Here is a 23,851-nt window from a genome sequence, read left to right as displayed (position 1 = left end):
AATATGGGTGCTTTCACAAAAATAGGGCAACTCTATTTCCGCAGCACATTTCACTTGAAATAATTAATAATTATTTACTACCAAAATTGTTAAATAACAGTTCACAATGTGTTTTATTTATCTCTCAAAATATGTTACAAGTGATATTATATTATATTTTAAAATCGGTTATATGGACCCCAAATGTCAGTCCCTAGGCATGTCCGACCTACGAAATTTTGTGCTTAGGTATCCATATTTAACAAGATTATTAAGTTTATACTTATTTTAATTATTACTTTTTAAAATGTATAAGTACTCGAAGCTAATTATGTCAATATTTTGTAATTTAAATAAACAATAATTATTTTTCCTCAAATGAGTTTAGTGTCCTCAACTTTATTTGTCAGGCCCTAGCCACTTACGAATTTTAAAATTTCGCGACATAATTTTAATGAACGTTGAATAATACTAGTGAATTTTAAAGTATTACATGAAGTTATCCGCAGACAACACTCGCTTTGCGGTGGACATTTTTTAAATCAGTGCAAACCCGGCAGTTCGTGGCTCATCACGTGTTGTATCCAGTCACTTGGTCAGTCCCTAGGTAAGTAATTTTATTGTTAATTAATATGAAATTATTATAAATTAATCAATATTTACAAATAACATATCGGTTTTGTTCTGTAAATCATATTAGACTTCATAGTACTGTTTGCAATAGAATTTTATGTTTAATTTTAGTCCAAATCGTCAGTCCCTAGCCCATCAGGCCCTTGCTTTTGAAGGTGCTAGGGACTGATGCGAGTGGTTAGGGACTGACGTTTTATTATTATAATAACAGTACTACAACGAAATATATTGTTTAATCCTTATATAATATTCACAATTATTGGTGAAATTTAATAAATTGTTGTTATCTATTTTATAGCAATATGCCGCCTTAAAAGAAACCAAAATTATCCAAAGAAATAGCCATTAAAAAAATCAGCTGCTGCAAAAGCTCGTTTAGAGAAAATTAAAAGTGATCCAGTTTTATTAGCACAGTACAAAGAGAAAGAAAGACTAAAGTATTTAAAAAAGAAGGAGAAGGGTCAACGAAAGTTTGTCCAGGATATGACCTCACGTGCACATAGGAAAATAAAAAAGAAGTGGAAGAAGTACTCATCTGATTATAGAAAGAACCTAAAACTTCAAAAAGTGATAATTTTGTTGTTGAAAATACCCCACCTTCATCTGACGATGAATTTATCAGAGAACCTGTAGCTCCAGAACTGCTGATCTACAATGAAAATGTAAATGACGACCTTAGACAAGTTGAAGCTAAAAGAAGAAGCCTAATTCAACAGAAGAAAAGAAATAAACTTTTGCAGAAAAAATGACAAATAATTGCTAATTTAAAAAAGAAGCTTAACACTCAACTGAAGAAATATAGTAGACTGAAGAAAAAAAATAAGAAATCGAAGAATTTGCTCACACCTAAAAGTAAAATTGAACAACTAGCAGAAGATCCTAATCAAAGAAGAGAAATTGTGAAAAAGGCGTTGTTTCGCGAAGTGTTGGAAGCACAAATTACGGAAAATATTTCAAAAGCTAAAAGTCATCAAGAGAAGTCAAATTTCAAACAGCTTTTGTCGGGCCCAAATGTTGAAAAACATAAACTTTGGCGATACAGTTCCAGCTCTTTAACACATAAAAAGTTTCGACCCCGTATTCCTAAAAAGAACTTGAAAGATAAGAGAAACAGAGTTGTCCAGATGGTTCAGAAATTTTATGAAGACGATAGTATTTGTTTCTTTACTTTTAAAATGTTATTTTCTACCTCAATAACTACTTAACAAGGGATTATGATAAGTGAGTAGCATTCAGTCAAAGGCTGCATAAGAATTTGTTTTAAAGAATCTTCCCTTACCTAATATGGCGAATTACTATAGGAAAGAAGTATTAAATATTCATTATTTTTGTTACTTATAAGTTATAAGATTGTCTTAATACTCATAGAACTAAAATAATTAAGTGATTAACGTATAAGCCTAACGTGTTGTGTGTAAGAATTTGATTTGAAGAAATTCATAATTATATGACTGATAATTATAAAAAACAAGCAAAGCAATATTGTGATTTTACAAATATTCGTTAGAAATAAATATAATACTACATACACAACTTAATTAATTACAATATCACTATTGTTCATCAGTCCCTAACTATACCTATCAGTCCCTAGATGCCTAAATTTGCAAAACTCTAAAAATCTCCTAAAATAAGACATAAAGTGGCTGGCCCTTTTAGATAAGACACAATTAATTGATCGCCTATCATGTACACTAACAGGGAATCCAATAACAAATAAAATATAATTAAGACAAATTACTTCCAAAAATGGCCCGTTTTTTGTGAAAGCACCCATATACCAAATTTTTATGACCATTATCCCTACCAGGGTAGAGGTCCAAATATCTAATGGTTTTTTTCTGTGTCTAAAGATTGAGTGATTGAGTCCACTATGGCGAGCGCTATTGCAATACCTACCTAATAATATGATAAAATAGGTTGCGAGTTTGATTGAACTATTAGCGATAGTTAATTGTTTAGTGATTTAACCCCACAACCCACGCGGTAGTGAAGAAGTGATCAATTTCCGATTTCAAAATGCTTTTTTAGTTTTGAAATGACGTTTTAATGTATAAAATACTTTCAAAATATCTTTTTAATTTTGATGTTGTAAAGAATTAAATAAGATCCTTTTAAAAAATAAATCCATACAACAGATTTATATTGTTTTCATTTCAATGAGCAATACCTATTTGTAATACCATCAATAAAATATGGGATTATTATAGGAATCACGTGGTTTAATGCTTATATTCCTTTGGATATCGAAAGCCGGGTATTTATAATGCCAACCCATTTATTATTTTGTGGGATTGAATTTCAAATGTTATTTATTTATTTGAAATGTATGAGTAGAAGAGCCGTAGCAGTCCAGTTGGTAGAGGCAAGCCTCTCACTTTGAGGTCGCAGGTTCGAATCCAGCATGCCTAAACTAATGATTGTCGAATTCATATTTGGATGACAAATTATTATCATGTGCTCAGCGGTGAAGGAAAACGTCGTGAGGAAACCCACATTCCCGAGAAATGCGTTTCGGAGGTATGTGACCTAATCTGTATTGGGCTGGCTTTCCTGTGCGGGTTTGAAGGTCAGACAGGCAGTCGCTTTTGTAAAAAACCAGAACTGTCAAATCTTCAGGTTAGGTAAACGGACCCTGTGAAAAACTGGATAATGCTAAGGAGATGATGATCCAATGTAGGATATAGATAGTCACTGTGGTCCTGCGTGTCACCGGCTCGCTTCTCAATAGGGGAGCGTCAGTTCGATTCCCGGTACAGGAATTATTAATTTATCTTAAGTGCAATTTTCACTCACACAGTTGACTCGACCATTATAGACGGCGATATGGCTTACCACCTATCACGTTGGTCTAACAGAAAGCTTGGCGAGTTGTGGGTGGGTACTTCGGTCACCTTGCGATGGATGTACCGACCTCTGACTACCCCATTGTGATATAGTCGTAAGTTAATGTATATGTGATAATTTATCTACACGAAGTGAGGTATAGTTGGTCAGTTTAAAAAAAAGTAACATCGCATCGTTTCGTTATTCGTTTAAAGACAGAACAAGCAAACCTATTGAAATGCACATCTTTAATACCACTATCCTTTATCAACCTATCTCCGTCTCCTTCATTCAAGAGATACCAGTGATATACTTGTCTCTTTCTGACACGTAGACGTCTGCGCATTCATAACCAGACTTGTATTTTTTGCCTTTTAATCCTCCAGTTTATCCTGACCTCTAATGTATATAACTTTAGTTAATGTTTCTGTATTATGAGAGTTAATTTTATACTGGTCATTGGTTGAAAGACCGGGGACATTGACCATTTTATCAGGAACTCTGATAATATAAGTATAGTTAATGGTTTTATGCGTTTTGAGAGCTCATTTCAAACCGGTCGTTCGAAGACACCTTATGACTAAAGAAACTTGATCTCTCAACTGTTATTATTGAATACAAAATTGTTTAAGGATCGAAGGTCATTTTATAATAGTTTGAGGTGTACGTGTTTTGTTATAAAACTTAATTTTGTTTTGGTTTGTGTACTTACGCCTATAGTTAATTGAATACATTTATTATCGGAATGTATGGGAATATCAAAGTGCTTGAGAATATTTACCTCTACTAAATTGGGAGTGAATAAAAACATGAATAGGTCGAATGAGGTTAACTTTTTTATCACAAATCTATCTCACTCACTCACTGACTCATTCATTACGACATCTCAGAAACTAGAAGTGCTGGAAGTTTCAAACTTTACATAGTTTAATTCATCATCATCAATTTAAAAGCCACGCTCTTGTCGGTGCAGCATTTTACATGCTACTTTTTTAAGGAAAAATAGGGCAGTGGTTTCCCTATTGCCTTTCGCCCCGCAGTACTCTGTCTGACGCTAGTGGGATGGCGCCCAGAGTAGTTTATTACAAAGCCATGCTAGGACTCCTGTCCTCCGCCTCTGAATAGTACTGACAGTTACTGCTGCCCTTTCTCAGGTTCCAGGTTACAGTCCCTGTGACTTGTCCCTTCCGTCCTGCATTGCCGTACCGATGGCTCCCATCTTCGCCTCTGCAACCGTTGAGGTCTTCACCCGTATCCCATACACATGGTTACATAATACATAGTTTTATTAAGATGTGATTTTGCGAAAACCAAAGTTTGTTGTCAGTATTTTCACTATACCCTCATAAACAGCATATAACAGCCTCCGTGGTACAGTGGTTGAGCGTTGTGCTCACGATCCAGTTACCCCGGGTTCGAATCCCGGTGGGGACATATCACAAAATCACTTTGTGATCGCTAGTTTGGTTAGGACATTACAGGCTGATCACCTGATTGTCCAAAAAGTTAGATGATCCGTGCTTCGGAAGGCATGTTAAGCCGTTGGTGCCGGTTACAATTTACATGAGTAATCGCTACATGAGCCATGTCAGGTGCCTTTGGCGGCTCAATAATATCCCTGACACCAGGGTTGATGAGGTTGTAATTCCACCTCACAACCCACACGATAGAAGAAGCATGTGATTGGTTAACGAAAAGGCTGGATAGAGCTCGCACAGAACCGGGATACAAAGAAAGATATGGGGGAGGCCTCTGCTCAGCAGTCGGATCATACAGGCTAATAATAATAAAGCCCGTGCGTTCGAACCTGCGACTTCACAGTGAGAGTCAAGCATTTTTCCATCTGAGCTACCACGGCTTCTTGTACTATTATATGCCTTGGTCTAGTGGTTAGAGCGTTAGGCTCACGATCTGGAGGTCTGGGTTCGATTCCCGATGGGGACATTGTCGAAATCACTTTGTGAGACTGACCTTTATTTAGTAAGGACTTTTCAGGCTTGAATCAACTGATTGTCCGAAAAAGTAAGATGATTCCGTGCTTCGGAGGGCACGTTAAGCCGTTAGTCCCGGCTATTAGCCGTAAAAACACCTCCACCAACCCGCATTGGAGCAGCGTGGTGGAGTATGCTCCATGCCCCCTCCGGTTGATTGAGGGAAGGCCTGTGCCCAGCAGTGGGACGTATATAGGCTGTTTATGTATGTATGTATGTATGACTGAATTCTAGACAAAATACCTATCATACAATGTCAGACCTAACGGGAATTACTTATATAGAAAATTGCTTCAATATATCAGACTCGTGACCGGAATTAGTTGCTTGTATTACACTATTTATATTTACAAATAGTATTAACAATATTTAGCTGCAAGATGTTCCTTGAATCAACCAATCACATTCTTCTTCTATCGTGTGGGTTGTGAGGTGTAATACCAACCTCATCAACCCAGGGTTATTATTGAGCCACCAAAGGCCCCTGACGTGGCTCATGTAACAACTACGTACTTACATCAGTAAGTAGTAACCGGGACCAACGGCTTAACGTGCCTTCCGAAGCACGGATCGTCTTTCTGACAATCAGGTGATCAGCCTGTAATTTCCTAACCAAACTAGGGATCACAAAGTGATTTTTGTGGTATGTCCCCACCGGGATTCGAACCCGGGGCCTGCGGATCGTGAGTCCAACGCTCAACCACTGGACCACAGAGGCCGTTAGAGATTGTATATAATAGGTAGATATGTTTCCCACGGTATACAAGAATGATAACTTAGAACTAAGTAATACCTACAGCGGTCTAGGTAGTAATTTTGCATTTACCTCGTTAAGTTAGATTACGCTTAACTTAGAATTATTCGAATAGGCAAGTCTCCAACTAGTCAAATCAGTTACTTTTTACTAAGCGTCAAAACACGAAATTACTATGGAGTTTGTATGAAAAAGCACATTGTGACGTCATGAAAACGTGATGAAATGTCGGACTTATTATTACGTTTTTCTTGATAAAAATTATTTAAATGCAATCTCGCGAGATCTCGCCTAATTTTTCGGGATCAATCCCGATGCATAATATGACGAGATCCCATTCGAGATATAAAACTTCAGTATTAAAACTTCAATAAATAAAACGTCATTATTGAAGAATGAAGGTTTCTGTTTTCTTTCAATAAATATTTTGTTTCGATTAACCTCACTATCACAAACAAGTTTTCATCGTTTTCAGGCATCCTAATTTTACATTTTTTATGAACTAGACGAGATCCCGAAAATTTCGAGATCTCGCGGGATTGATATTTTTAATCCCGCGGTATCTCGAATTCGCAATCTCGAGTCGGGATTGCATTCTCTAATATGTAGGTATTTATAGCGTTAAGTTTGCTTGGGATGCGACCAGGTGTTACGAAGATGTTGATGAGGGCAATCTCCATTATATGGACTGAGAAGATACATTCACAAAATGGCCGCACGAACCCATTTCATTGTTCTATAAACTTCCATACTAAGTGTACCTACACCACTTTGCTAAATGGTATAGGTTTTTGAATTGATTCTGTGAAATGTGTTATATATACAATGCTAGGGATGAAAATATGTATACGTTTTTACAATAATATTCCCATTGACATTTCAGAATTCACCTATGAACAGTTTTAAGACAGTAATTAAACAGAAACTTTGAAAAAAGGGTTATTATTATAAGGTTAGTGATTGTTTACTAACTGTTTGGAAACTGATATTAGGCAGTTAATTAATAAATTCTATAACAATATCTTGTGTTTTTTTTTAAGAACGTCTAGGGCCCTTTGCCGAGGTTTTTCTTGCAGCATCTTATTCCCGGCTATACAGGTTGTGAGAAGCTGCAGTAGTTTTAGGCGGACGGGACGTTCGTTATGTAAAAAATGACGAAAGTCTAACTATGTTAGGATGGATGTACCTCTGACTACCCCATTAGGATGTAGACGTGAGCTTGTTTGTTGTTGACTACGTTATTTTAGTCGGGTATTATGGTGATTGGAAATCGGATGAATTATTTATTATCTATTTTTATTTCAACCAAAATAATAACCGTACGTCCAGTCGGAAGAGCGCTTGCCTCTCACTGTGAGGTTGCAGGTTCAAATCCCAGCAAGGGCCTAAACCAATGATTTTCGGACCTATGTTTGGATCATAAATGATTATCACGTGCTCTGCGTTGAAGGAAAACATCGTGAGGAAACCCACATTCCCGACAAATGCGTTTCGGAGGTTTATGACCTAACCTGTAATGGGATGGTTTTCCCTTCGCGGGTTGCAAGGTCAGACAGGCAGGAACTGTCAAATCTTTAGGTTAGGTTACCACTAACCTCCCCGCACCCATCCCATACGCATCCGCATGAGGGAGCAGTGAAGAAACAGGATAAGGCTTAGAGATTTTTTTCGACCAAAATAAGTATAGCGAATACTTTCCTTAGTGTTTCTCTAAATATTCGAGTTTCTCTAATAACAGATGTATGGGAGAATGAAATACTACCATTTAGTCAACATTTTTTTTTAATTCATGAATTAAAACTGTGTCTCACAATAATCAATCACAAATTTAAATAGTGCTGTGTAGATATACACAGCACTATTTAAAATACAATTTTATCTATAGAAGAACAGCCTGTTCCTACTTCGTCTAGTTTTTGCTGAAGAAGGTCGCTTTGAGTCACAAGCCCATCATTCGCCATCATAAGAAACTTGTCAACTATTTCTTCTATCTTCACGTCTTCTGTGTACATCTGATTCTCCCGTTCAATTATGTTCCACTCGGTTATCTGCCAGTCTTCCATTGGAATTGTTTTTAAAACTGTCAGCGTGTCAAGTTTACGCGTTGTCAGGTTTTTCGCGTTTTTTCTGTTAGTTACGATGAAGTCCCTTACACGTTTACCGAAGTCTGAGAAGAAGCACAATGAATTCAAAACATGTGGTCGGCGTAGGATAACGTGACCGTAGCTCCTGGCTAAATCGTCCAGGGTGTAAAATTCTGTCTCACAAGTGTCCTTGCATTTTTGTATAAGAAAGTACAGTTCAGCCTTAGGCGCGTTCACGTCGTGGGGTATATTATTCCTTGTCAGAAAATCCGACATCGCAGCTCTAGTGCTACTCAATGTCGGTAGAGGACACTTGTTCTTTTCATGATAATATTTTTCGCCCAGAACAAATACTGTAGGCTTCGTTACTTTCGTCAAAATCACGTCCAGAAAGAACTGGCGCATTGACTGTAGGACGCTTGCTGACGAATAGAAAGATATGTGGAGTGGCCCATCTTTGTTGCCTGCAATTGAATACAAGGATGTAGACGTATCGTCATCCACACAATTGTACGTATACTCTTCGGAAAGAGTGGATTTTTTGCTGCAATTTCTTTCTTCTAAATATACAATATCTCTTCCTTCAGCCCTATATTGCGTAATTTTAGAGAAATATTCGCATTTCAAACGTACTTGGGATGGATTTTCCACTAGCAAGCTTTTCGAAGTGCCCGGTATTTTGATCCATGTGAATCCGTGATCATTTAAATTACGAACAATCTTCTTCCTATGCTTCCTAAAGAGTGATTCAAATGTGTGCTTCGTAGGAATCTGGTTTTTGTTTAAATATGTATCTACATACACTGCGCGCAGGTCTTCGTAAATTTCTGGTTTAAACAGTAAAAAAATATTCATTTTCGCTGGTTCGGTATATGTTATTTTTGGCCGTATTATTCGCTTTGACCTGTGTATAACATGAAAGTCAGCTTTGGTGTAGCAAATGACTCTTTCATGTACATTATCGAACGATGTTGACCTTTGGTTTTCAGCTTCCTCCTTGCAGGCTTGAACCACACTATGTGCAATAGACAATTTCCTATTGATATCTTCCAATTGTGTCTTCTCTAGTTCTTCGGGTACTAACCCCAGCAACGAAACTGCATTAAAATAATACACAATAAGTTATTATGGGATTCTATAAATACTTATATTTAGGTATTACAGATGTATATTTTTGATGAAAGCATTTTATCTACTCTCTTACACACATAGGAAATAATATTTTATTTCCTCCAATACTATATTGTCTTATATTTAGAAACTAAATTAGGTGTAAATACTTTACCGTTTTATTTTTATCATTAAACCTAAGTTTAGAAATTACAACACACATTATTAGTACGAGTGATTCTTTGGTAAATAGAAATTAGATGTTCATTTCACACAAAGTAAACATTTTGTCTTCATTTTCCATACAAAAACTGAGAACAAAATGGCGGACGTCTGCGTAAGTAAGAGCCGCGACATTACTACTGTCTAATTCGATTATGTTACTAAACGGACTTCCGATCGGGTAATACACATATTTAGATCATAAAAACGACTTACCCATATTTTTCGGTCGTCTTGTAACGGGTTTTATGGAAGGGTGATTTGCGAATCGAAGAGACGTGCGCTCACCTTGAAAGCGTGAGGGGTACTGGCGCGGGACGCGCGGCGTGCGGGGAGCACAGTATGTCGATAGTATGAATGGAGCGGTCACTGAATCCCGCACCGCTCTGGTTAGTGATTGCAATTTCTAGCCAAAAAAATAGTTTATTTTAAATGTAACCAAAAATTATGAATTTTACTACTTTGAATCGAAACGCGTTGTGTTATTAATGTATCAGAAGTGGCGCAAGTAAATTCTCATCAACACTTGATTAATGTAATACTTACTTAACAAACATACATAATAAGATCACATCAATTTCCCGCCAATTTTTGTTTTTTTTTCTGTTGTTTTTTTTTATTTTCTTTTAGTACTTAAATAACGCATTAATGCGAAAAGTAGCAACATACCCATTTATTTAGAACATAACATAACATCACGCCTGTATCCCCAAAGGGGTAGGCAGAGGTGTAAAGTATATGCACCCACTTCTCGCCAGCTATTGAAATCCTATCTAACAGGGGGCCAGCCGGCAGCCTATTGCCATTAACCGGGCACAGATCCTGAAAACCACGCGATGCAAACATGAATTCAAACTCAAGTTGCAAGTTGAATTTAGTGGTTTAGAACCAGAGTCACCCACTGGCAACATAACAATAACTGCTTACGGTCGAGGGACCGATCTCATGTTTTTTTTCTCTGTAGCCTGATCAATGTCCCACTACTGGGCAAAGGCCTCCCCCTTCTCTTTCCAACCCTCCCTGTCCCGGGCATCGTTCCGCCGCATGTTAGCATAAAAAAAAACCAGAGTCGGGATTCGAACTCGTGATATTACGATGTAAGTTACGAGTTCTCCGAAAAGAGCTATCATGGATTATTTATAGTTATTAGTGGTATTAAAAAACATACATATTGGTGTACGAAGCGATTGATGAATGTGGAGGAAGCAAGAGAAGTGTGTCAGGATCGAAGCACATGAAATTCTATAGTGTCTACTTACCCCGGTGGGAAAGAGGCGTGAGTTTAAGTACGTAGTTATTATTGGTACGTATACGTTGATGTGATTCGCATTCTAAGTCGTTTATCTAATACTTAAAAGTAATATGTTGTAAGTATCCATTTTCCTGGTTTGAAAAGGAGGCCGAAATAATGGATTTCTGTCATACAAATATAAAACAAAACTTAAAAAAAAGCCAAGGTACCTACACACTCGTTGTTACCTTTTTTCTACAGTTTGCAATGTAGTATTCTATCGTTTACCCGGGTGAGAGCCTTCAGCGCTCCCCATTTGTCCGGCCAAGTAGTTAATGCCGTCTGCGGCAAATCTACAATAAGTCACGTCAAAAAAAAATATTGTTTAATAAACTACTTTTGTGATAATATAAACTGATTTATGTAACTTAAAATATAATTCACACTTTCAATAACAGTTCTTTCTCACATTGAAAAAAAAATATAGTTCGATCATTAAGGCCATATTACATTACCCGATTTATCGGCCCGACGCATTGGGTGTATGTATAAATATGTATGGTCTCGTCCATCCTATGTGTGATAATACACTGCCCCGATCCCGACGCATCGCGTTCTAGGTAGTATGATAAGGCCTTTAGACGTGGAGCGCTGCCGAGTTAGTAATCTTCCTCCTTCCCCCCCACCCCCCTTCGTCACGCCGCCATTATAAACACTGTGCGCGCGCGCGCCGTATCCCTCCCCGCACGCCGCGCACGCTAGTGATGTTCGGTCCGCGTGCCTTGTATCGATATTTCGGTACTATAATTCATCGTGTTACACAGCATCGTTGCAATCATTCATCCTTCTGATTCCATACGATCCTCAAAATTTTAATCAATTCAAATATTTTAATAAACTCAAGTAACCGATATATTTACCGTATTATTATAAACAAAATTTAGGCCAATAACAACTTAATTACTAACACAATTACACAATAAGTGATGGATTCTGTGTGTAATTTGTGGCTACATAAATAAATATTAAGGTTTTTCATTATGATACCTGAACATTTACAATAACTAAGATGTAAATATTATAATGATAATTACACAAAACTTGAACCAAGAAGCCAACCAATTCTTTACTATTACCAATAAAATTTTTTCATCCATACTTCCTTATACGTATGTGTATTATACAAAAATCATCCGAATGTTTATAGGTCGATATTTTATGTGAATCGATATTTCGAGCGGGATCAAACGTTCCGACCGAGCGCGCTTCAGTGTCGCTCAAGCTTTCAAGGTGAGCGCACGTCGCTTCAATAGGCAAATTATCTCGCCACAAAAAGCATAATTAGACGACCGAATAAAATGGGTATGTTGTTTTTATTACGTAAATACGTTTATTACCCGATAAAAGGCTGTTTTATAGTATTGTGATTGAATAAGTCAGTTATAATGCTCTGGTTGTTATTTACGCAGTTGTCCGCCATTTTGTTTTCAGTTTTTGAATGGAGATAAAATGTTTCCGTTAAATGAAATAAATATGTAACGTCTATTAATATTTTTTATTTTAATTTAACTAATCAATGGTAGGAATAAAAAAAATTGGTAGGTATCTATACACTTTATGTTGTCTCTAAATATTAGAAAATTAAATAAAATACTTTCATCAAGTGTTGTAGTAAGTATAGGTATTTATTGAATCCCTTAATACTTTATTGTTTTTGAATTTTATTGCAGTTTCGTTGCTGACGTTATTACCCGAAGAAGTAGAGAAGGCACAATTGGAAGATATGAATAGGAAATTGTCTATTGCACATAGTGTGGTTCAAGTGTGTAAAGCGGAAACCAATAGGTCACCACCAGTCTGTAGTGTATCTGAAAGAGCCCTTGACCTCACAAAAGCTCACATTAATTTAATACTCAGATCACAAGGTTTAATACGGCCTAACATAACATATACCGAACCGAAACAAACGCATGATATTTTACTGTTTAAACCACAAATTTACGAAATCCTGCGAAACGTCTACGTAGATTCATATTTAAGAAAAAACCATATTCCTACTAAGACTACGTTTGAAAGTAACTTTAAGAAGAATAAGAAGCAGCCTATTGTTGATTGCTTAAAACGTCAAGGATTCACATGGATCAAGATACCGGGCACTTCAAAATGCTTGCTAGTAGAAAGCCCCTCCCAAGTACGTAGGAAATGCGAATATTTCATGAAAATTGCACAATATAGGAGTGAAGGAAGACATATTGTGTATATTGAAGAAATGAATTGCCGCAAAAAGGCCATTTTCTCCGAAGACTTCAGCAGCATGGATGATAATCTGAAATTTTTGTATTTAATTGCAGCAAACAAAGAAGGGACGATCCATTTAAGTTTCTTTTCAACGGGAACCGTCCAAGAATTTTTGCGGAAGTTCTTTATGGACCTGATTTTAACGAAAATAAAAACACCAACAGTTTTTGTTTTGGGTGAAAAGTTTCTTCATGAGAAGAACAAGTGTCCACTGCCTAAATTGGACAGCCCTAAAGCTGCAATGTTGGAGTTTCTGACAAGGAATAATATACCTCACGACGCGAATGCGCCTAAGGCCGAACTGTACTTGCTGATACAACAATACAAGAACACTTGTAAGACGGAATTTTACTCACTGGACGATTTGGTCAGTGGTTACGGTCACGTTATCCTACGCCGACCGTACGTTTTGAGTTCATTAAGTTATTTCACAGACTTTGTTAAACGTGTAAAGGAAGTTTTACGTAATGGGTTACATCATCTTTACGTAGTGAATGTCATAAGTACGATGTCAGTGGCGGATTGGCAGAGAAATGAGCAGGATCTAATTGAACGCGAAAATGAGATGTACACAGAAGACGTGAAGATTGAAGAAATAGTTGACAAGCTTTTTATGATGGCGGAAGATGGGCGTTTGTCGCAAGATGACTTTGTTCTGAATAGTCTAGACAAATGTGAAGATACAGGATGTTCGTCTATCGATAAAATTGTTATTTAGGGTTAAGTGTTATACCTTCAAAGTCTGTTGCAGAAGTAAGCTTTAATTCTTGTATTAAATATAGTTAACTTAATACTTTTGTTTATTCTTCTTTTGTATTCTATTTTTCTGCTTAATATTAAGCTCACACACACACTCGTTTCATATTCAGTAACACGACGAGACAACGGAATTCCACTTTACTACGATCCTGACACACCTCTTTCGCTTCTCTCTCTCACTTTGGTCAAAATCTTCATTGGAATTCAGTGATGTCCGCCTACCCCAACGGGAAATGGGCGTGATCTTTTGCATACTATCTCTCTCTATTTAAGAGCTGCGCTCTAGTCGGTGGAGTAATCGCCTTCATTACTCCATAGATAGGGCGTGTAGAACGGTGGTTGCCCCAATCGCCTTCCGTTCCGCAGTACACCGACCAATTTCTCAATCGGTGATGTTCTAGCTAGAGCCCTACCAGAATCCATTTCCTCGGCCTACAACCAGTACTGATACCGCTGCTGCCCGGCATCAGCATACTATGACTGTGTGTAATTAACACACATTATTTTACCCGATTCGATTCCGTGATTCGGAAGCTACGTTCCAGTCGGTTCCAGCTACTATTCACCTAAGTAATTATGTAGTCGTTACATTATACATGTTAGGGGCCTTTGGCGGCTCAATAGTAACCCTAACACCAGGGTGATGAGGTCGGTTATTCGTCTCACAATCCGTCGACAAAAGACTCTCAAATCCACGACAGAAGACCTTTTCATTTAGTCCTTTACACAGATAGTCAAATAAACTTAAGATTTAATATTATTATGTGTTAAGGTTGATAATGAGTTTTCACATCCTATAACATTCGGAAGTTGTTTTCTTACTAAATAACATTGTTAGCAACTAATTACAACCACACTCCGGACGGTACATATAAAACTCCTTTTACACAGACACTACAAATCACGCGTGCGCGCGCATCTGTGTGTGAAACGGCTGACGCCCATATGAAGGCTAAAGTAAGACCGAGGTGGGGGGGGGGGGGGGGGGGAGAGTTGCCGTGCTATACGAGGTATCATTCCTTATTCTGTTGTACAAGAGCGATTATACTGTTGTACAATCTTCTAAATATATAAAAGGAGAAACTGACTGACTGACATAATCAACGCACAGTCTAAACGGCTAAACATAGGCACTTGAAATTTGGAAGGGACGTAGCTTAGGTACCGTAGAGGTGCACTAAGAAAGGAATTCCCGGAATTCCCACGGGAACGGGAATTAGCGGGAAAATCTTTTTGTATGAAAAATCTAAACCGCTTAAGTTAGACGCTTGGAATTTGGCATGCAGGTACTGCAGTTAACTTAAAGCTTAGTTACAACAGGGTATTGCAAAATTCCCACGGAAACGGGAGTTAGCGGGAAGAAACATTTGTATGAAAAAATCTAAACTACATAAGTTAGATGCTTGAAATTTGATATGCACTCCCACACACACACAAAGATCTCTCTTTTATAACACCCCACGCGGACGAAGTCGCGGGCAAAAGCTAGTTGTACATATTATTATGAAACTTCTAGTCCAGTAGAAGTACATCATCATCTTCCTAGCACTACCCCGTTTTTACAGGGTCCGCTTTGTTTTCGAATTCATGTTTGGATCATAAATGATCATCTGAGAAATGAATTTTCGGAGTTACGTGACTTAACCTGTATTGGGCTGGTTTTCCCTTTGCGCGTTGGAAGGTCAGACAGGCAGTCGCTTCTGTAAAAAACCGGACCTGTCAAATCTTCACGTTAGGTAAGCGGACCCTGTAAGAAACGGGATAATGTTGAGGAGATGATACTTTTTAGTGAGCGTTTTTTTCGTAGTCTGGTTATAATTTTCTTATATTGTTTTGTCATCAAACTATTATGATTCTTTTCCGTGCTAACGGTGTTAAATGTTAGTCGTTTTTTTTTTATGTACTCTTTATTTATTTTTTAGAATTTATTGTGCGAGTACCCGCGTTTCACCGATCGGCGTGGGTTGAAAATCAGTGTTGCCCTCTGGGTAAATTTTCACTGAACCCTGGCCTTTTTTGGTGAACTGCGGCACCCATATACCTTTATGTTTTCCAACTAAATATTAATGTAATGTGTGTATATTTTCATGTTGTAAATGTATATGTGTGTCGTAGATTTTACCTGAATAAACTTTTTTATACTTTAGTTTATCTCCTCTTTCGGAGGGTATTTGCCAGAGACACGGGTCGCAGACCAAGCGCCACTGGAAGGAGGGTACAATAATTAAGTATCTGTACCTTCAGTCATGATGTCAGTGTCGGAGGATAGGAATTTGCGTACTATCCGACAGGTGTTAAGGATGGCTGCTTTCTGCATGATGACATACGTGTTGGCAGGAAAAAAGAAATAAAAAAACGTTTTTTATAAAGGAACACCACAGCAACAAATAAAAAACAAAACACGGAATAACACATAACATGCAATGAGAACACGTAATAAAACGACTTACATGAGAAAGTCCAAATAAATAAACAGTAAACATTAAGGAAAATTGTAATTTCGTGTACGAAATGCCTGAAAACGGCTCTGCCCGAACCTCTTAAGAGACGCAATCATAATTCTCCTTACATTCAATTTCAAGGGTCCTAATACGAACCCATGTAGACATAAGTTACTAAATGTGACATTCATTCATTAAGGGGCAGCACATATAATACGTTACACAGTTATAATAAGTTAGATAACTTGAAAGCTGAGGTTTTGCTTGTTAAAGTGAATTTTAGATGGTGGCGAAGCGATGATCAGCGTTGTGGCACTTCGTCAATGTCGAAGTGTCAGAATATTTTGCTGAGCTGACGTCGTTCTTTTTTTGTTCACTCCTACTGTGTACCTTTAGCTACTATCTATCTACTCAGCCTGTATCCACCTACTGCTGGGTACAGGCCTCCTCTCTTTCACGCCATCCTCTCCGGTCCTGTGCAGGTCTCATCCATTGCTTTCCGGCATACCTCACAATGTTATTCGACCACCGGGCTGGTGGTCTGCCTCGCTCGATATCGCTTACCATCTCTTGGCCACCATTCAGTCTCTTTTCATATCGTGTGGGTTACATAAACAGCCTATATACGTCCCACTGCTGGGCACAGGCCTCCCCTCAATCAACCGGAGGATGTATGGAGCATACTCCACCACGCTGCTCCACTGCGGTTTGGTGGAGGTGTTTTTACGGCTTATAGCCGGGACCCACGGCTTAACGTGCCCTCCGAAGCACGGAATCATCTTACTTTTTCGGACAATCAGGTGATTCAAGCCTGAAAAGTCCTTACCAAACAAAGGACAGTGTGGGTTATGAGGTGGAATACCAACATTATCAACCCTGATGCTACGTTTCAGGAAAGTAGTTATGCCACGTCAAAAAAAATATAGATTATACAGGGTGTTAGTGACACCGTATCGAAAATTGAGGGGGATGATTCAGCTCATGATTCTGAGTTAATATCAAGTATATACGGTGTCTAACAGCCTGTATATCTTAGCGATTCTCCTACTCTAATGTCAGAAATTGACGTATTTGCGTGCTCTTTGAAGCGCATTGTACTTACGTATAATAAAATAGATATAAGTACTTGTCCCAGTTTAAGCCATTCCTTTGAAATTTAAATCCGAACTCATGCATCGGAACCTTGTATTAGGCTGTGGTTATATTAACTTAAACTTAGAAGTTTATTTATGTAACAGTTCAACCTAATATAATGTTTACATACATAAACAGCCTATATACGTCCCACTGCTGGGCACAGGCCTCCCCTCAATCAACCGGAGGGGGTATGGAGCATACTCCACCACGCTGCTCCACTGCGGGTTGGTGGAGGTGTTTTTATGGCTGATAGCCGGGACCAACGGCTTAGTGCCCTCCGAAGCACGGAATCATCTTACTTTTTCGGGCAATCAGGTGATTCAAGCCTGAAAAGTCCTTACCAAACAAAGGACAGTCTCACAAAGTGATTTCGAGAATGACCCCATCGGGAATCGAACCCGGACCTCCAGATCGTGAATCTAACGCTCTAACCACTAGACCACGGAGGCTGTTGTAAGGTTTCCTGCCTTATATAAGGCGAATTTAAACAACAACAACTACAACTTAAACCCACGTTTATCACTGGTTTATTTTAAGTGTTTACTCTTTATTTTATGACACCATGCCATCCCCTGCCCGCCCCTCTTAGCACTAAGACCTCATCCGTACGCTGACACTAGCGTGTGAAGCCAGGTCTAGTCCACATTTGCATCTGACTCCTCTATTTGCCCCCTTTACATATTTTTTCATATCTTTCAGCTGTGGAATCCGATTTCACTCTCGCTTTTTCGCCTTTGGTGCTTGAAAATTCCGTAGCACTGATTTCATAAAACGTAAGCTTACGACTTTGTCCCAATTGGGGTAGTCAGAGGTATAGCCATCGCTAACTAAGTACCCACACCTATGCGAGCCTTCTGTTAGACCAATTTGATAGGTGGTGAGACGTATCGCCGTCTATAATGATGTTATAAGTAGGTACTTATTTTTTACCGCACCTTCGTGACCTTGTAAAGGTCCGCATTAGACCCACGATGTATATAATGTATAGAGAGAGGGAGTGAGAAAGAGAAGATATGAATGCGTTGCATTAACACTTTCAAGGACAGAGCGTCTAATGACGTTCCCAATTTAAGGTGTCATACTAACTACCTCTATTATGAACCATCAATGGTCCATGGTCTCCGTCCGTGAAAGGGTTAACTGTCTGGGAACTTATATTAGGCAGCCAAATTACTAAATTGTATAACAGTAATTTATGTTTATTCTTAAAAGAACGTCTAGGGCCCTGTACCGAGATTTTTCTTGTAGCTTCCTTTTCCCGGATATACAGGTTGTGAAAAGCTGCAGTAGTTTTACGCGGATGAGACGTTCGTTATGTAAACAATGTCTTTTTTTACATAACGAACTTTTTTTGGAAATTATATTATAATTACAAACTATAATGTATCCTTTTTTCTTTGCAGGTAAGACAGAAACACAATTCGCTGGAGTCGTATGAAATATTCACAGTTTTATTAGGTAAGAACAAATAAACGTCTGAACATAACGACACATGATTTTGTATACTCTACTTATTTTACAGTAAATCCAAATCATCATCTTCATCATCATCATATCCCTAGCATTATCCCGTTTTTCACAGGGTCCGCTTACCTCACCTGAAGATTTGACAGGACCGGTTTTTACAGAAGCGACTGCCTGTCACATTCCTCCGAAAATGCATTTCCCGGGAACGTGGGTTTCCTCATGATGTTTTCCTTCACCGCTGAGCACGTGATAATCATTTATGATCCAAACATGAATTCGAAAACAAATTCGACAATCATTGGTTTAGGCCTGTGCTGGATTTCCAACCTGCGACCTCAAAGTGAGAGGCAAGCGTTCTACCAACTAGGCTACCACGGCACATTTCATCCTATACTGCGAATAAATAATGAAGAAATGGCTAACATTGAGAAAATATAGAATCTCAATAAATATCTTGGCTCTATTTTTTCCTATTAAACACGTTTTCCAATTAACTAAGAATTAAATGGGCACTCTTCGGACTTGCATCCAATTATTTCTTCGATAGTTCTCCGGTCCTTGTTTTGAATTGTGTACAATAGTATAATCTTCTCCTTTCGCTTTGGGCTCACGATCCGGAGGTCCTGGGTTCGATTCCCGGTGGGGACATATCGCAAAAATTACTTTGTGGTCCCTAGTTTGGTTAGGACATTACAGCCTGATCACCTGATTGTCCGAAAGTAAGACGATCCGTGCTTCGGAAGGCACGTTATGCCGTTAGTCCCGGTTACTACTTACTGATGTAAGTAAGTAGTTGTTACATGAGCCATGTCAGGGGCCTTTGGCGGCTCAATAGTAACCCTGACACCAGAGTTGATGAGGTTGGTACCTCACAAGCCACACGATAGAAGAAGTTAGTATAATGATTCATTTTATCTAGTAAATGCTGGTTTCATAATGTAATATACCGACCAGAACTCCACTCAATCAACAGCAGGGATTACGACTATGTAGCTTATTTCTACCACGCTGCTCAAGTGCGGTTTGGTGGTTGGAAAAAAACAACATAAGTTCACGACTATATCCCAATTGGGGTAGTCAAATGTGCATCCTTCTTAAAATGAACTAGGTACGTACGCATGTCTCACTGAGCTTTCTGTTAGACCAACGTAATAGGTGGTGAGCCGTATCGCCATCTTTAATGGTCGAGCCAACAGTGTTAGTTAAAACTGCACATAAGATATATTAAGAACACGAAATGAGGAAGGATATTTGACTTCCCAAAATGCTTTTTGGTTTCTTTTTCATTACATTATTGTTCTTTCCATGGAAGGAGTACCATCAAAGCTTAGTCATCATCCCCCTAGCATTATCCCGTTTTCCACACGGTCCGCTTACCTAACGTAAGATTTGACAGGTCCGGTTTTTTACAGAAGCGACTGCCTGTCTGACCTTCCAACCCGCGAAAGGAAAACCAGCCCAATACAGATTAGGTCACGTATCTCCGAAAATGCATTTCTCGGGAAATGTGGGATTCCTCACGATGTTTCCTTCACCGCTGAGCATGTGATAATCACTTAGGATCCAAAGATGAATTCGAAAACAAATTCGACGATCATTGGTTTAGGCCTGTGCTGGTTTCGAACCTGCGACCTCAAAGTGAGAGGCTTGCCTCTACCAACTGGACTACCACGGCTCTTCAACTCATACATTTCAATAATAGTGAGAAGCTAGCGTTCTACCAACGGGGCTACCACGACTACCATCAAAGCGTAGTAACTCAACAAATTGAAAATTCCCTCCACGAATCAATGGCTCCCAGCAGAAAATATCCCCACGAACGGATATCCCACAAGATCATTTCATTAGTGAATGATTTAAATATCAAAGGAATACATTTGAACGCGAGACTCACCTCGCTCTCATAATATATTCGGATTTTTTTTTTATCGTCTACCGTGGATTCGAAATTTAAAATGGGATTACTGAGTTCAACCGGATTTCATTAGGTTCTTGAGTTATGGCGTTTTTAATGATTTGTTTCAGGTACTACTGGGGGTTTTAAAGTTTAGCGCACTTATTTTTATATGCGCAAATGTCAAATAGCACTATAGTGCATACAGGGATAATCGCGGATGTCAAACCACATTTAGATTGAATTGTCTTAAAAGGGGCCTCTACGTGTTGGCTTCGGCCCCACGCACGCCCCCTAAAAGTCCGGGACTCGATACGGCCGAGATATGGAAACGACATATAAATAATAATAAAAAAACTATTGATTTTTGTTTTGGTCAGTGGCGTCTATGTAGCCTTTTTAACCCCCTTGAATTCGGCTTTATCAGTTTGAAATCATGTTTGGATCTTAGATAATTGATATTCTACGTTAGACTGGGCATGAGTAACTTACGGTCACGAGCATTAATACACTTTGGTACCATGTCACATTAACTTTTTTGACAAATTGAACTATAAGTCTCACTAAATGTCAAATATGGTAGTGCGACAGAGTCCTAAAGTGGGTACATTATATTGCTCATGACTGTACATAGAACGTATTGGTGTAGTCACAGCACACTCCGGAAACTCCATACAACAATCTTATTCCATGTGCCGCTTACTGAGATGCCTCCGCGGTCCAGTGGTTGAGCGTTGGGCTCACAATCCGGAGGTCCCGGGTTCGAATCCCGGTGGGGACATATCACGAAAATCACTTTGTGACCCCTAGTTTGGTAATTTTAGTTCTGTGTAATAAAGTATATTTGATTTTGATTTCATCCGTATTTTTTTAATTCCTAAAAGCAATAATTTTAAATAAATAAATAAATAATAATAATATTAATATATTTATTTATTGTTATAACATCTTTCCAGCTAATTGGTAATTAATTAACTACATACCTCTATTCACAATTTTATTATAATAATACTACTTTTAAATATCAATCAAGTTTTAAATATTTACAAAATAAAGTTCATTACAAAAAGTCAAATAATCCAACTTAAAATTACTTAACCTAGAACCCACTCCGTGTCAAACCCGGCCCAAAATTTTGATTTGATTTGGTTAAGACACTACCGGCTGATCACTATAAGATGATCCGTGTTTCAGAAGGCACGTTAAGCCGTCGATCCCGGTTACTACTTACTGATGCAAGTTAGTAGTCGTTACATGAGCCAGGTCAGTGGCCTTTGGCGGCTCAATAGTAACCCTGACACTAGGGTTGACGGGGTCGGTTATCAACCTCACAACCCACACAATAGAAGAAGATCAAATACTCATTTTCTGACTCGTAAGCATGTTTTTGTAAAAGCGTCTAAGATACTGACGACTCTGATTATATTAGAACAAAAACAATACAATTACGTCAAGCTCATAGGCCCGGTATTAAAATATTATGTTCCCCCTATTACGGTATATAAGTTTGTTCCATAATGAGATATTTGATCTCAACTAAGAGACGCAAACATGATTCGTTCTCTGTCCTATTAATTCTGAAGGTTATTTAAGATGCTTCTTGTTGTAATCACATACTTCGCCATCTCACCAGCATTATCCCGTTTTTCACAGGGTCCGCTTACCTAAAAGATTTGACAGGTCTGGTTTTTTACAGAAGCGACTGCCAGTGTGACCTTCCAAGCCGCGAAGGGAAAACCATCCCAATAGGTTAGGTCACATACCTCCGTAAATGTGGGTTTCCTCACGATGTTTTCCGCCACCGCTGAGCACGTGATAAACATTTATGATCCAAACATGAATTCGAAAACAAATTCGACTATCATTGGTTTAGGCATGTGTTGGGTTCGAACCTGCGACCTCAAAGTGAGAGGCAAGCGTTCCACCAACTGGGCTACCCACATACTTATACAAAAAAAAAATATTTAAGATGCGGCGTGTCAGTGGTAGAACTGGTCGAGGAAGGCCTAGGCCTTCTGATGTAAGTTGGTTATCGTTATTTGAGTCACGTCAGGGGCCTTCATGCGACAATAACCCTGATGAGGTTGGTCATCCACCTCAGAACTCACACGATAGAAAAAGGATCAAGCATGAAAGAGAACTGAAAACACATCACAGTGAGGTGCGCTGTATGATAAAGATAGTTTTTTTTTATAACTAGGACCTCTACCGCATAAGATAAATCAGTGTCCAGTGTCCTTTTTAGTCTACATACAGTTATTTTTCGACCAAGAAGTTATATAGATTTACATTCCAGGGGTGTCCCTTAAGTTGCATAAAATTTATAACCCTATTTTGAAAATCCATAACAGACTTGACATAACTGTAATTTGCATACCAATTAGAATGAATAACATAAAAATATATATCATTATTAGGCATATTAATGAAAATCCATAATTTAAAAAATTATAACTTTAAAATTCATAGCATAAAAAGCAATAAATCTGCAAATCCATAATATTAACATATTATGTAGTTAATACCTGTCTCTGGACAGAGCATAGCATTAAAGATTTTAGTTGTAATCGGTAGTATGAATGAATTGAAAGAGTGGTAATGGTAAAATCAATATTTACAATAATATTGTCGCATTCGTCATCAAACTGTTTTATTATTTGCATTTTAAGAGTATGGGTTTCAACTTTTATGGGTATTAAAATTAAGGGTGTTAATTATATATTTTTTAATCGTATTTATGTTGACATTGGCCCCGATTCCTGCAGACACCGCCTAATTTTATTTTAAGTTATATCCGTCATTTTCATATCCGTCGAAAAGGAAAGGGACGGATGATTCACAGCTCTTAATTTTAGGAAGAATGAGTAAATGAATGAATAACCCGGGCGAATCAAAAGGTACGTCGCTGGTTTGCAATCCGTTTGACGTGCTGTCTACTTAACTGTGTCGGGTTATTGACGGATGTAAAATTTTTAGACGGTTGGTTTAGATTTGTGCTTAAAATTGACGTGTGTTCCATAAATTT

The 23,851-nt window shown here is 38.2% G+C and overlaps 3 protein-coding genes and 1 long non-coding RNA gene across 8 annotated transcripts in view; 3 read left to right on the top strand and 1 right to left on the bottom strand.

Moving 5' to 3' along the window:
- On the top strand, window positions 1-1,563 carry LOC126377933 (uncharacterized). Its single transcript, XR_007568005.1, has 2 exons — window positions 1-586; window positions 911-1,563. It is a non-coding gene; the product is annotated as an uncharacterized LOC126377933 (long non-coding RNA).
- LOC126377827 (uncharacterized) overlaps window positions 1-23,851 on the top strand; it is an 848,135-nt gene that overhangs the window by 554,569 nt on the left and 269,715 nt on the right. The window lies entirely within an intron of this gene.
- On the bottom strand, window positions 8,000-9,893 carry LOC126377885 (uncharacterized). The gene is made up of 2 exons (XM_050025936.1): window positions 9,816-9,893; window positions 8,000-9,364 (listed from the first exon to the last, which is right to left on the bottom strand). The coding sequence occupies exons 1-2, from the start codon at window positions 9,817-9,819 to the stop codon at window positions 8,046-8,048; spliced, it is 1,323 nt and encodes a 440-aa protein (XP_049881893.1). The 5' UTR covers window positions 9,820-9,893; the 3' UTR covers window positions 8,000-8,045.
- Window positions 12,107-14,843, top strand: LOC126377886 (uncharacterized). The gene is made up of 2 exons (XM_050025937.1): window positions 12,107-12,192; window positions 12,561-14,843. Exons 1-2 carry the CDS (start codon window positions 12,189-12,191, stop codon window positions 13,844-13,846), a joined length of 1,290 nt encoding a protein of 429 aa, XP_049881894.1. The 5' UTR covers window positions 12,107-12,188; the 3' UTR covers window positions 13,847-14,843.

Source organism: Pectinophora gossypiella, chromosome 24 (genome assembly GCF_024362695.1).
Source record: "Pectinophora gossypiella chromosome 24, ilPecGoss1.1, whole genome shotgun sequence".
NCBI classification, from domain to species: domain Eukaryota; kingdom Metazoa; phylum Arthropoda; class Insecta; order Lepidoptera; family Gelechiidae; genus Pectinophora; species Pectinophora gossypiella.
This window is presented reverse-complemented; position numbering and strand designations above follow the sequence as displayed.